General features: G+C 53.8%; 1 protein-coding gene across 1 annotated transcript; it reads left to right on the forward strand.

The window, feature by feature from the left end:
• The first annotated feature begins 257 nt into the window (after window positions 1-257).
• GUCY2D (guanylate cyclase 2D, retinal) lies at window positions 258-12,561 on the forward strand. Its single transcript, XM_039847651.1, has 18 exons — window positions 258-990; window positions 1,077-1,381; window positions 3,407-3,758; window positions 4,095-4,179; window positions 4,454-4,556; window positions 4,954-5,055; window positions 6,641-6,721; window positions 8,055-8,264; window positions 8,360-8,516; window positions 9,066-9,215; window positions 9,850-9,998; window positions 10,535-10,698; window positions 10,794-10,986; window positions 11,249-11,423; window positions 11,712-11,810; window positions 11,950-12,044; window positions 12,186-12,271; window positions 12,452-12,561. Exons 1-18 carry the CDS (start codon window positions 258-260, stop codon window positions 12,543-12,545), a joined length of 3,333 nt encoding a protein of 1,110 aa, XP_039703585.1. The 3' UTR covers window positions 12,546-12,561.
• Window positions 12,562-13,173: the final 612 nt, after the last annotated feature.

The following is a 13,173-nucleotide window of genomic DNA, read 5'->3' on the forward strand; positions in this document are numbered from 1 at the left end:
CACCCGTAATGGCTCTGACGAGAGGGGAGGGACAGACAAGGGAGTAAGAGGAAGCAGGACAAAGCAGGGATGCGGTAGGCTTCCAGGTCATGCCCTTGACCCCCCATCTAGTCTTCTAAGCCTGAGGTGGGGGCTGTGTAAGCGGAGTTACTCCATGGGTTAACTGGGTTTTGAGAAACTGGGGGTTGCAGAGAGAACTGAGCGGGGGGCCGGTTCATCCGCTCTCCCTGCTATGTTTATGCTCACAGACGCTGGCGATGACCGTCTGCGTCTTCCTTGAGGGTGGCTTTCGGAACCCCCGCCTCTGTGCCCCGGAGCGGTGGGCTCCATTCCCGCCCAGCCTCCTCCAGGCGTTGCCCTGGTCCCGGCCTAGGCTTCGGCTACTGCTGCTGCTGCTACTCCTGCCGCCCTCTGCCCTCTCCGCTGTATTCACAGTGGGGGTGCTAGGACCCTGGGCCTGCGACCCCATCTTCGCCCGTGCCCGCCCAGACCTGGCCGCCCGCCTGGCTGCCACCCGCCTGAACCAAGACCCAGCCCTGGAAGGCGGTCCCCGCTTCGAGGTCTCACTCCTGCCGGAGCCCTGCCGGACCCCTGGCTCGCTGGGGGCGGTGTCGTCTGCGCTGGCCCGTGTCTCTGGTCTCGTGGGTCCGGTGAACCCTGCAGCCTGTCGGCCGGCTGAACTACTAGCCCAAGAGGCGGGGGTTGCGCTGGTGCCCTGGGGCTGCCCGGGGACACGGGCGGCGGGCACGACGGCCCCCGCAGTGACGCCCGCGGCGGATGCCCTCTACGCCCTCCTTCGCGCTTTCCGCTGGGCGCGTGTGGCCCTCATCACCTCCCCCCAGGACCTGTGGGTGGAAGCCGGACGCTCACTAGCCACGGCACTGAGGGCCCGGGGTCTGCCCGTTGCCCTGGTGACCGCCATGGAGCCCTCGGACTTATCTGGAGCTCGGGAGGCCCTGAGAAGGGTCCAAGACGGGCCCAAAGTCCGAGGTAGGCTCCAGGCAGGGGACGGGGAGGTCGGCGATCCCGCCGGCAGAGGGCAGAGCAGCAAGCGGAGTCTCTGTGTCCGTCCGCAGCAGTGATCATGGTGATGCATTCGGTGCTGCTGGGCGGCGAGGAGCAGCGCTGCCTACTGGAGGCTGCAGAGGAGCTGGGCCTGGCCGATGGCTCCCTGGTCTTCCTGCCCTTTGACACGCTTCACTACGCCTTGTCCCCAGGCCCGGAGACCTTGGCCGTGCTAGCCAACAGCTCACAGCTTCGCAGGGCCCACGATGCGGTGCTCACCCTCACGCGCCACTGTCCCCCTGGGGGCAGCGTGCTGGACAGCCTGCGCAGGGCCCAAGAGCATCAGGAGCTGCCCCCTGATCTTAATTTGCAACAGGTAGAGGGACTAGGGAGGAGAGAAGAGAGGAGGAAAGCCGGGGAAGAAAGCAGAGGATAGCCAAAAAGGAGAGAAGAGACTGGAGGCAATGGGAAGAGAAGCTGATAAAGTTAATGGAATGAGAGGAGGATGGAATCAATGGGAGGGAGGAGGAGGATGCCAATAGGGAGAGAATAACTAGCAGCATTATCTGTTCTGGAGTTTCTTGGGTAATGTAGAGGTTCTGGTCTTGCCTGGGGCACCTTAGTGTCTTGGGATTGCTTCCAAAGAGACTACAATGAGACCTCTCACATCCAGCTCCAAGGAGCAAATTCTCATGAACTCTATACTACAACATCTTTTGCAGTCTACTTCAAAGAAATTCACTTCCAGTATCACCACAACATACAGTCTATAATAAACAGCTCGTGTTCTTAAGAGAGCAGGAAGGAGGAGTCATTCAGAACCAATCTCCATGCCCAGTTCAGAGGTGTTCCCTCTGGGGCTTCATCTAGTGGTCTTAACTTTTGGAGAATGAGAAAGGTCCCTAGGCGAAGCCAGGAGCTTCCATAATCATTCAGATTCATAGCTTATTCCCAACAATGAGCTAATACTCAGGATTTCCCGAGAACCCAGAATCCCAGTTCAGACTATCTAGCTCCTCCCTATTCATAAAAGAGAGGCTACAAACCACTTAGAAGGGAATTTAGATGTCGGTGGGCAGTAAACTAACGACTACAAAGGCCCTACTCAAAGATTTGTACATGAGAGAGGGCTTTGAGTTGTGGGGAGGTAAAATATTCCCCACCAATGCCCCTAGTCTCCTCCAAGAGGATCTGGGGTAGCCCATGGGGAGAAAGGATAGGAATAGTCAACAAGAGGAGGAAAGCAAGAGTTAGGAACAGTGGTGCGATGGAAGGTGGAGAAAGAGAGTGGAGAAAGTGGTGAAAAAAAACTCTTCAGTTCTCAGTAAGGAGCACAGCCTTCCTCCACCCGCGTGTCCGAGTGAGACCTGGGAGTCACCCTTGATTCCTCTAACCCTCCCTCCTACCCCACACCCAGACATCAAGTCCTGTCACTTTAACTTCCTAAAGGTCATTTGAATCCACCCGCTTTCTCCCTTCTCACGGTCACTGCCCTCATTCAGGCCACAGCATCCTGGCCCAAATCTCAAAACAAAATTTCCCAAATGGTCCCTGTTTCAACGCTTACCTACCCCCCGCCTTTCTTCACTCAACAATCAGATCGAACTTCAGAAATCTGATTGTGTCACGCCTCTGTTCAAAGCATCCCAGTGGCTTCTCTTGCCCTAGATAGATGCAGGCGTACTGTTCCCTCTCTCTTGAGCCAACTCTCCCCCAGATAATTCTGACTTATGCCCTGAAGGGTGGTCCCTTCTTCTGGAAGTCTCCTTTTCCCCCAGCCTGGGTTGGGTCCCTCTTTCCTGTCTCTGTAGCTCCCTCAGTTACCTCCACCCTTACTCATTGCATTGCCTTAACATCCCTGTCTGTTTCCCCCACTAGATGAAAGATTCTCCCAAACAAGGACTCTGTCTTTATACCAATATATCCTTAGTGCTTTACATAGTGCCTGGCACTGTGAAAGATGGGATCTGGGACTAATAGGCTTGATGAGGCTTTGAGGAACAAAAAGAAGAAAAAATTGAAAATAGAAGCTAACTAAAAGATGGGAAAGAAGGTTTTTAGGTGAATGGTAGATAATAATATTAAAAATGTAACTCAGTGGTAACCAACAGGAAAGGGAAGAGAGGATCTGTAGGTAATAAAGAGTTAGAACCAATGGTGAGAAGAGCCTAAGTATCCTGAAAAGAGGGAAGGCCAGTGGAGAAAGGGGTGGGATAGCCCATGGGAGAGAGGAAGAGAGAGCCAATGGGGAGGAATACAGGGAACCTGGTGCTGTGAACAGTCAATATCCTAGGGCTTGAAGGGCTTGTCTTTATCGGTGAAATAATAGGAAGGCCAGTAAATCTCTGTCTATTTATGGGCTGTGACCTCAAACTCTGAGCCCTCTTCTCTCCTTCTCCAGGTATCCCCACTCTTTGGCACCATCTATGATGCGGTCTTCTTGTTGGCCGGTGGCGTGGCACGAGCTCGGGCAGCTGTAGGTGGCAGCTGGGTGTCCGGAGCAGCTGTGGCCCGCCACATCCAGAATGCCCAGATCTCAGGCTTTTGTGGCGTCCTGGGAGGAGCCGAGGAGGCCCCATTTGTGGTGCTGGACACAGATGAGGCAGGGGATCGACTATTCGCCACATACGTGCTGGACCCCACCCGGGGTTCCTTCCGCTCTGCTGGGAACCCGGTGCATTTCCCTAGAGGGGGACAGGGGCCTGGGCCTGACCCCTCCTGCTGGTTCGACCCAAACATCATCTGCAACGGAGGTGAGGGCAAAACACTCCAGCCCCCACTGGGACAGTCACCATGGCCCCTGCACAAAGTGGTGAAAGAGGGTGAACTCTCTTCCTATAACTCCTCTTCGAGGTCTTTTCAGGTCCTTCTCAGACCCAAGACTTGTGTAGGATCCCTCTCTTGCTGAGCCCCCAAAGCCCACTAGCATTCTCAGATGCTCCCGTTTGCAAAACCCATGACCTTTCTCTAGTTCCCTTTCTCGGCTCCCATTCCCTTTCCTGGAGCCTCTAGGAATTGACATGACTGCATATCTCCCTCCTTTCCTCCACGGTCTATCCTCAGCTTCCTTTTTCTCACTGCCCCTCCAGGAGTGGAGCCTGGCCTTGTCTTTATCGGCTTCCTCCTCGTGGTTGGGATGGGGCTGACAGGGGCCTTCCTGGCCCATTATGTGAGGTGAGTAGGGAATTGAGGTAAGTAGGAAATGAGTTTGGCTCTCTACCTGCCAGAAATGCAACCGTGGAGCAAAGACAACAGGCTGGGTCCACTCAAGAAAGAAGTGAGATTTCTTTGGAAGGTGGGAGGAGAAGGGGTCCTGGAGGGCTGGCAGAGTTCCAGGGGATGTCTGGTTTGGGAATGGCTGCCCTCCCCTGAGTCAACATTATCCACTGTTGGCCTCCTCTCATGGACCTCAGTCCCCTTTGCAGAGACGACCTCCTTCCCCTACCAGGCACCGGCTACTTCACATTCAAATGGTTTCCGGCCCCAACAAGATCATCCTGACTTTGGACGACATCACCTTCCTCCACCCGCAAGGGGGCAGCTCTCGAAAGGTGGGGGAGGCAGGGAGCCAGGATCCAGCTGTCCTCCCCTGTAGATCTATCTGGTCCTCTGCCTGGGCCAGCCCTCACTCCAGCCTCACCTGGGAAGGGGATCTTGTTTCCGCCCTAGCCCTGTCCCAGGTCTGAGTTCTGGAGATCAGCACTGTCACATGTGCAAGGAGGGTAACAGTCCCTGTCCTGACTGCTTTCCTGGGGCAGTGTGAAGCTCCAACAAGAAAATGAATGTTTGTTTTGTAAAATGTAAAGTGCTGTGCACTTGGGAAGTAATGTCATTATCACTTTCCTTAATTAAAATTTCTTCCCCTTCCCTCTTTAATCCCCAGAACTCTGCCTGACCTCACAGGACTCTAGTATATTTTGACCCCTTGCATTGACCTCTACCTTCCAGGTGGCCCAGGGCAGTCGGTCGAGTCTGGCTGCTCGCAGTGTGTCAGACATTCGCAGCGTCCCCAGCCAGGTCCCGGAGAGCTCCACCATTGGCCTCTATGAGGTGAGCCTGACCCCTAACTAGACTGGGCTCTATTCCTGGAGTCATGTCATATCCTGCAGGCTCCAGGAGATGGGGATAGGAGCCCAGAACAGGATCTAGGGAGAGGTCATGGATTTCTCAATGAGGAGCATCTGGTAATCCTTCCTGCCCCAAGGTTTTCCCTTAGCCATTATCCAGGTGAGGGCTCCTCAAAGGCTGATCACATTGGCCCAGAGGTTGGAGGTCCGACTGGCCCGGGGAGTGTACTGGGAGAGGCATGCATCCTGGTGTGGCCACTGAGACCATCCCCCACCCTGTTGGGAGCCCCTGGCCCTGCCCCCTCAGTGATAAGCCTTCAGGTTACTGAAGGGCACAGGCCTCCCTAGAAAGGTTGGGACCGAGGGGCATCTGGGATGTGGCCTCTTGGTCACAAAAAGAATATTTCCAGGACATGATTTGTTCAGGATGGGGAGTTTCAAGGAGGGGCTACCCCGCACTCAAGCCAGACCCACATCTTGGCCCCACCCAGCATTTCCACCCAATTCCAACCAGATTCAGGGAGAGCAAGCCTTAGAGGGGAAAAAGAAAGTCACAAAAGAGCATGAAGACTTTAACTAGGGGGTTAGCGAATCTTAATGTGGCGGGATAGAGAGGAGATAATGAGAACAAATTCAGGGAGAGATGAGAGAGAGCTTAGCTAATCAAGAGGGGTGGGGAGATTTAGAGCTCCTGTGTGTCAGGTCACAGCGAAAATGCAGAGACTCTTAGTATGTCACCTAGAGGCCAGCACAGTCATTTCTCAGAGGAGCACTATTGTCACTTGGGGCAGGTTGTTTTTCCCTGTATGGGACTACCCTGTGCCTTCAAGAGTGTTAATGTCCCCTGTCTCTGGCTCTGTTTACTAAACATAGCTCTCAGTTTTTGTGACAAAAATTCTTCACATTTATTTCCAAATGCTTTTTAGGGGTCAGTATCAAACCCCCAAAATTCTTTTCTCATCCAAATCCCTTATCAACAAACAAGGCCAGCTACAAGGTTAGGACAAAATAAAAATGAAGTTTCCCTTATTCATTCAAGATGACAACAGCAGTTCTTTGAACCAAACTCAGGTCCTTTCGAGCCTTTGGGGCCCTGTGTGACTGCATAGATTGCATGCCCATGAACCGACCCTGCCAACAGCTGAGGACAATGAGGCTCAGAGCCTGGAGGGGAGCTGCCTATACTTCACAGTTAGTCTGTAATTAAGCCTGATGTACTCAAACTCCTGACTCCCAGCACAGCGTTCTCTCATTGCAACAGACGGTGATGAGGGCTATGATTTCAAAGACATTTGTGGTGGTAATGTCTTGCTTAATAGGACTGTTGGTGAGCACATCTGGGGTGGGAGGATAGCCATTCAAGCTTTCTGTATCTTTTACCCAGGAGTACACTCTCACCCAGCTAGCTGTGAAGTGGCCTGGCAGACATCAAACCCCTGGCTCCTGATGCCCTCTGTCACATGGAAGATGTGTTCTAGGGCAGTGGGCCAGTGGAAATGGGGACTCTAGGGCTCTTTGCATCATGGTATATTAAGAAACTGAGTTCACTACTCCCATCTCTGCTTTAGGGAGACTGGGTTTGGCTGAAGAAATTCCCAGGGGATCAGCACATAGCCATCCGCCCAGCAACCAAGACAGCCTTCTCCAAGGTGAGAGTTGAGCCAGTGACGGGGTGTGGGGTGGCCATCATTTCTCCCTCCTTGCCTTCTCTTTGCAGCTGGGTACAGAGGTAGGCCCCAATGTGGGAGAAATCAAGAGGTCTCAATGAAGTGTCCTCTTCCCTCTAAAGCAGGTTTCCTATTATGCTTTCTCACAACACTAGTTTTTTCCTTTGATGTACTTGTCATAATTTATAATTGTATGTCCATCTGTGTGCTTGATTATTTCTTATCTGCCTCCCTAACTAGACTGTAAGCTGACTAAGGGCTTCCCCCTGCCCACTCCATTGCATTTCCAGTACCCAGCACAGTGTCTGGAACATTAGAAAGATCCAATGAATGTTTGGTGAGTGAATGATAGAAAATAAAAAATGGGTTTCCAGTTCTGTCAGGCCATTCGTGCGGAATGGTCTAGTTGATGCATACTGAATGAAGTGAAAAGTTGGCAAAGAGGCTATAAACTGGCTTATTTTGGTCCTTCCAACCCTTACCCCCAACACTATGCAGCCTTGGCCTGTCCTCCTTCTCTGATGCCTCCATGGAAACTCTTGGTCATAGCTTCAAAATAACTTAAGTGACTACCTGGATGAGTCAATGGACTAAATCATCATTTACCAGCAGGCATTTAAGATGAAAAGAAGCCTCTTATTGAACTAAAGGAAAGCAAGAAAAGGCACTAGTCACCTTCTAGCCCCTGTTTTCCCAGCATGCCCAGATAGTGAGGGTCTCTGTCCTGTGGAATGGGTGTGGCCTTGTTGATGGCTCTCTAGGACCAGAGCTTGACTATTCAGTCCCTACTTCCCAAACCTGGGGAGGGTGGGAGTCTCAGACATAGCTGATGCAATGATGTAACCAAGCGAAGTAGCCTTGGACCAAGTAACCAGCACATGACATTGTTTTTTAGAAGCAGTGCAACTTCTCCCTGGTTCTCCCCTCAAAAGCTGTTACATCAGAATGGGAGGGTGGTGATGCTAGGGCTTTCTTCTACATGAGGTGTTTTTCCTTAAGACCAGGGCAATTTGAAGTCTGGTGGTTAATAAATCAGAACCTGCTTGGATCCTGAAGACTAGTGCAAGGGTGTCTTTTCATTCATAACTTTAAACTAAACCATACTCAGTATCTGAGCGGTGGCCTTTGAGGATGCTGTCTTCCAGAGAGAGAAGTTATCTGTAGAAGAAAGCCCCGCTACCTACCTTATAGACCTTCCGTTCACCATTTTCATCCCATTTTCAGAGTTCAGATACTCAAAAACAGACCTGAATAATAGCCTCCTTCCCACCTTGCTCCCAGGGCAGAAAATGCCTGTTAACTTTCCCCATTTCAGCTCAGAGAGCTCCGGCACGAGAATGTGGCCCTCTACCTGGGTCTCTTCCTGGCGGGAGGAGCAGACAGCACCGCGGCGGCCCCCGGGGAAGGCATGCTGGCTGTTGTCTCAGAGCACTGTGCCAGGGGCTCCCTCCATGACCTACTCGCCCAGAGAGACATAAAGCTGGACTGGATGTTTAAGTCCTCCCTCTTACTGGATCTTATCAAGGTGCTTGTGGGGGAGGGGGTGGAGAAGGTGAGATGCAGGGTGGATAGGGTAGGGGAGCCGCCGGCTGAGGTCGCCTCCTACCCCACCCCTTCCAGGGAATGAGATATCTGCACCATCGAGGTGTGGCCCATGGGCGACTTAAGTCACGGAACTGCGTGGTAGACGGGAGGTTCGTGCTTAAAGTCACCGACCACGGCCACGGGCGATTGCTGGAAGCCCAGAAGGTGTTACCAGAGCCTCCCAGCGCAGAGGGTATGATTCCTCAGCTGCCTTTATCGCAGACGAGCATCCCCCGGGATCCCTATTATTTCCAGGGCCCTTCCTTCCTTCCCTCCTTTCCTCTGCCCTCGCATTCTCTCCATCCTGCAACCACTGGACACGACTTCTGCTCCTGAAAAGGTCCTGTGACCTCTGAAACGAGAGTGGACTGTATGACTGGGAAGGTGAAGGCATGTTAGTGGGCGGGACTTGTGCCTGAGAGGCGGAGCTCCTGCTCTTGCAACCTGGTCTGCTCTAAGCGGAGCTTCGCCTGAGTGCGGGGCTTGTGCCCAAGGGGTGCAGTCTTCTCTGGCCACCGCATTGTCTAAAGGGCGGGGCCTGTTTGTGAGGGCTGGGCTTTCTCTGAGATCTCCTTTGGGTTTCTGGTACTTTCCCCTGGAGACAGCTGCAGGCAGCGGGGCCACACTCAGGCTGGGGGATTGGTGAGTGGGTGCGAGCCTGGGCTTTCTGGAGAGGGGTGAAAGTTTGTCCCTAGCGTCCCCGAGGCCCTCCAAGTGCCCACGCTCTCTTCCCCGACCCCAGATCAGCTATGGACAGCCCCAGAACTGCTTCGAGACCCAGCCCTGGAGCGCCGGGGAACGCTGGCCGGCGACGTCTTCAGTCTGGGCATCATCATGCAGGAGGTCGTGTGCCGCAGCGCCCCCTATGCTATGCTGGAGCTGACTCCCGAGGGTACGGCCGCTCCTTGCCTGGCGTTTAGGCTAGAAAGGCACCCTGCTGTTAGGCAGAGCCCGGCCAGACCCAGTCTCCTTCTTTTCCCTAAAGTCCAGGGCTGAGACTTAAATATGTGGGCCTCCCTTAAAGATGAGGTCTGAAGGGTCAGGGCAGTAGAGAGCCAAGCGTCAGGATAGGAGGAGGCGGCTCTTAGGAGCCTCAAACCTCAGTGGTTTCTTCTGATCTTGGACTCCAACCTGCTCCCCCAACCGATGGAACGGGCTCTTCTCTGGTTCTTAGGAGCCTCAAGGAGGCAGCAGGGTGAAGGTAAGGGAGGAAGAGAACAACTGGATATGGTTCAAATCCTATTACTTATCTATAGGATTCCACAAACTACTTGATCACCCTAATTCTCACTTTTCTCATGTGTAATAAATGTTAGTCTCTGCCTGTCACCTGTTACTGACCCCTGCCCCCCAGGATTCAGGGTCTCCCAGCAACCCCCTTCCACACTACACTTTCCCACCTACCAAAGCTCTGATTTAAAAGACTCCCTTCCAGTTCTCCCATCTTGGGCTTCAACAATCAGGCCAGAGTCAGAGGTGGCTTCTGTTCTGGCACACTCCCTCTCATGGTCCCCTCATGCCTGCAGAAGTGGTGCAGAAAGTGCAGAGCCCTCCTCCACTGTGTCGGCCCTTGGTTTCCATGGACCAGGCGCCCATGGAGTGCATCCAGCTGATGAAACAGTGCTGGGCAGAGCAGCCAGACCTTCGGCCTTCCATGGACCGCACCTTTGACCTGGTTAGAGGCTGGGATTGGGCAAGGGCTGGCTTGCCACTTATCAGCAACCTAGGGAGGCTGCAGGAAGGCAGGTTGGCAGGATTTCTGACTTCCAGGTTACTTGCTAAGAGATAGCCTCCAGATTGGTGGTTTGGTGAGGGCAGAGTTAGAACAGGCGCTATGGAGGCCTTTGGAGCAAGAGTGGCGTTCTGGGCAAGAGAAATATTTAATTCAACTCAACATTTATTGAGAACCAAGTATGTGCTTGGCCTAGTGTGGCAGAAAGACCCTGGCCTGGGAGTACAAAGGCTGGGTTGGTTCTGGTGACCTGTCTATTACTAGCTATGAACAGCTGACTTTGTGGAACCCCCATTTCCTGTGTGCCTGCTAATAATGTGTGAAAACACAGTGCCCAGAACCTGGAGGGTAGAGTGGGTGATGTGGCTGGATGAATTGAGGATGAATGGGTTGTGGAGAGAATCAGGCACAATACAAACACGAGAGGGGCATGGCAGCCCAAGTCCTCAGCAGTCCCAGCAGCTTCCTCCTCCTACTAGTTCAAGAGCATCAACAAGGGCCGGAAGACCAACATCATCGACTCCATGCTGCGGATGCTAGAGCAGTATTCCAGTAACCTGGAAGACCTGATCAGAGAGCGCACGGAGGAGCTAGAGCTGGAAAAGCAGAAAACAGACCAGCTGCTCACACAGATGCTCCCTCCGTGCGTGCCAATGGGGAGAGGTGGGTGGGGAGGGCAGCTGGAATCCAGCCAGACTGGGGTGGCCTCCAGATAACCTCACCACCTGCCATCCCTAGGTCTGTGGCTGAGGCTCTGAAGATGGGGACACCTGTGGAGCCTGAATATTTTGAGGAGGTGACACTGTACTTCAGCGACATAGTGGGCTTTACCACCATCTCAGCCATGAGTGAGCCCATCGAAGTAGTGGACCTGCTTAACGACCTCTATACGCTCTTTGATGCCATCATCGGCTCTCACGATGTCTACAAGGTGGGCTGTGTGGAAACAAGCCCTCCCTCAGGTTCACCAGCCTCCAGCCCAGCCCTTCCTGCTCAGCCCTCAGGCCATCAGCCCAGTCCACTTTCCCAGCCCTCCGGTTCCTCATCTCATTTGCCGGTCCCCAGCTCAGTCCCCCAGCTGGAGAGTTCCCCAGAATCTCTTCACTAAACCCAGTTTAGGCATCTCGACAAGGAATAATCACCTCGGGGGAGAGATGTGCTCAGTGCTGAATTCGTACAACCCCATCCCTCAGGTGGAGACAATTGGGGACGCCTATATGGTGGCCTCCGGGCTGCCCCAGAGAAATGGGCAGCGACACGCAGCAGAGATCGCCAACATGGCACTGGATATCCTCAGCGCCGTGGGCTCCTTCCGCATGCGCCACATGCCTGAGGTGCCTGTGCGCATCCGCATTGGCCTGCATTCGGGTAATTCCCCACCTCTCAGCTCTCAAGTCCAGCTCCCGCCCCAGGGCCAAGCTTCAAATTTCCCAGATAGTAGGCAAACTCGGGGAGTGGGAGGAAGGGTGGCTTGTCTTGAAGCCATCTTTGCATACCAAGCACTCCGTTGTAATTGAGAAGATATGATTGAGAGCGTGTCTTTGGGGAGTCGGTGGAGATTATGAGATGCTAAAGTCTCCCGAGGCCCTAGGTGCCAACCAGCCGCCAACTTCTGCCCAATCCTGGCCCTCCCGTCAACCCCGTGCATCTTCGCAGGCCCATGCGTGGCGGGTGTGGTGGGCCTAACCATGCCGCGGTACTGCCTGTTTGGGGACACGGTCAACACAGCCTCGCGCATGGAATCCACAGGGCTGCGTGAGTGTGATAGGGTTGGTAGGGGCTGGGGAAGGTAGGGCAACGTCGCAGGGCTGGGTGTGTGTGGGGGGGAGGAGAACAGCGGGAAGGGGGCGTGAGAGGTGAGTGTGCTAAGCTCACGCATCCCCTGTTGCTCCAGCTTACCGCATCCACGTGAACGTGAGCACCGTACAGATCCTCCGCGCTCTCGACGAGGGCTTCCAGACCGAGGTGCGAGGCCTCACGGAGCTAAAGGTGAGGCAGGGCACGCCGCGTCCTGGGCCTAGGCTGAGAGTCACAGCTTGCCACGCCCGACCCCAATTCCACTTAGACCTCCAGATCAACTCTCCCTCACCCCAGCCCACTTACGTCTTCCCCTTCCTCGTGTCTTCTCAGGGCAAGGGTGCAGAGGACACGTACTGGCTGGTGGGCAGACGAGGCTTCCACAAGCCCATCCCCAAGCCGCCTGACTTGCAACCGGGGTGAGGAGCCGGCATCGGTGGGCGGGGCGAGTTACAAGGGATGGGCACAGGCCGGATGGGCCCTACTCTCAGCCTTCGGCCCTGTGCCAGACTCTGTTCAGCTGCAAAGTAGCGATGACCAGGACCCTGCCCTCCCACCCCCTATTCCGGATCCCTGAGGCCACCACCCTCTCCACACAGGGCCAGCAATCACGGCATCAACCTGCAGGAGATCCCCCCCGAACGGCGCAGGAAACTGGAGAAGGCGAGGCCGGGCCAGTTCTTCGGGAAGTGAGGCCGGACTAGAACAGGTGCTGCCTGGCTCTCAGCTCTCACGCTCAGCTGCCAATCTCCCCCTCAGACTCTGGGGGGGGGGAGGGGCGGGGGGGTACACACCTCTAGGAGGTGCTTCTTTGGGGACAGGCTCCTCTTCCCCAGCCTAAGGGCTATCCTTGCCTGCAGAACTTCCCACCCAAGCCAGGTGTCCTGGTTTCTCTCAGACTTAGTGAGCCCAGGCTGGTTCCTAAACCCAGAGATTTTCTCTGACTGGGAAGCACCAGCCGTTCAGATATAGGTTTGATAGGTCAGGAGTGGTCCAGGAATTCAGACCTGGAACTCCTGTAACCATGACCTTCTGTGACCTCTCCTCTAACACCTACTTCATTATCCCCACCCCTCCAGGCTGTGCACTGCACAAGAGAGAAGTCTAGGAGGCACCATTCATCAGAGGATAAGATGATTGCTGCCCCTAGCGTTTTTATTTTATTTTATTTTATTTTATTTTATTTTATTTTATTTTATTTTATTTTATTTTATTTTATTTTATTTTATTTTATTTTATTTTATTTTATCTTATCTTATCTTATCTATCTATCTATCTATATCTATCTATCTATCTATCTATCTATCTATCTATCTATCTA

The sequence above is a fragment of the Pteropus medius genome, unplaced genomic scaffold (assembly GCF_902729225.1).
Source record: "Pteropus medius unplaced genomic scaffold, Ma_sr-lr_union100, whole genome shotgun sequence".
Taxonomy (NCBI): Eukaryota; Metazoa; Chordata; class Mammalia; order Chiroptera; family Pteropodidae; genus Pteropus; species Pteropus medius.

Bases quoted from the DNA above. Each gene is read 5' to 3' on its own strand.
- GUCY2D (XM_039847651.1), top strand. From the start codon at position 258: ATGACCGTCTGCGTCTTCCTTGAGGGTGGCTTTCGGAACCCCCGCCTC. The intron at 11,424-11,711 runs GTAATTCCCCAC...GCATCTTCGCAG, and splicing joins CCGCATTGGCCTGCATTCGG to GCCCATGCGTGGCGGGTGTG. The intron at 12,045-12,185 runs GTGAGGCAGGGC...GTGTCTTCTCAG, and splicing joins GAGGCCTCACGGAGCTAAAG to GGCAAGGGTGCAGAGGACAC.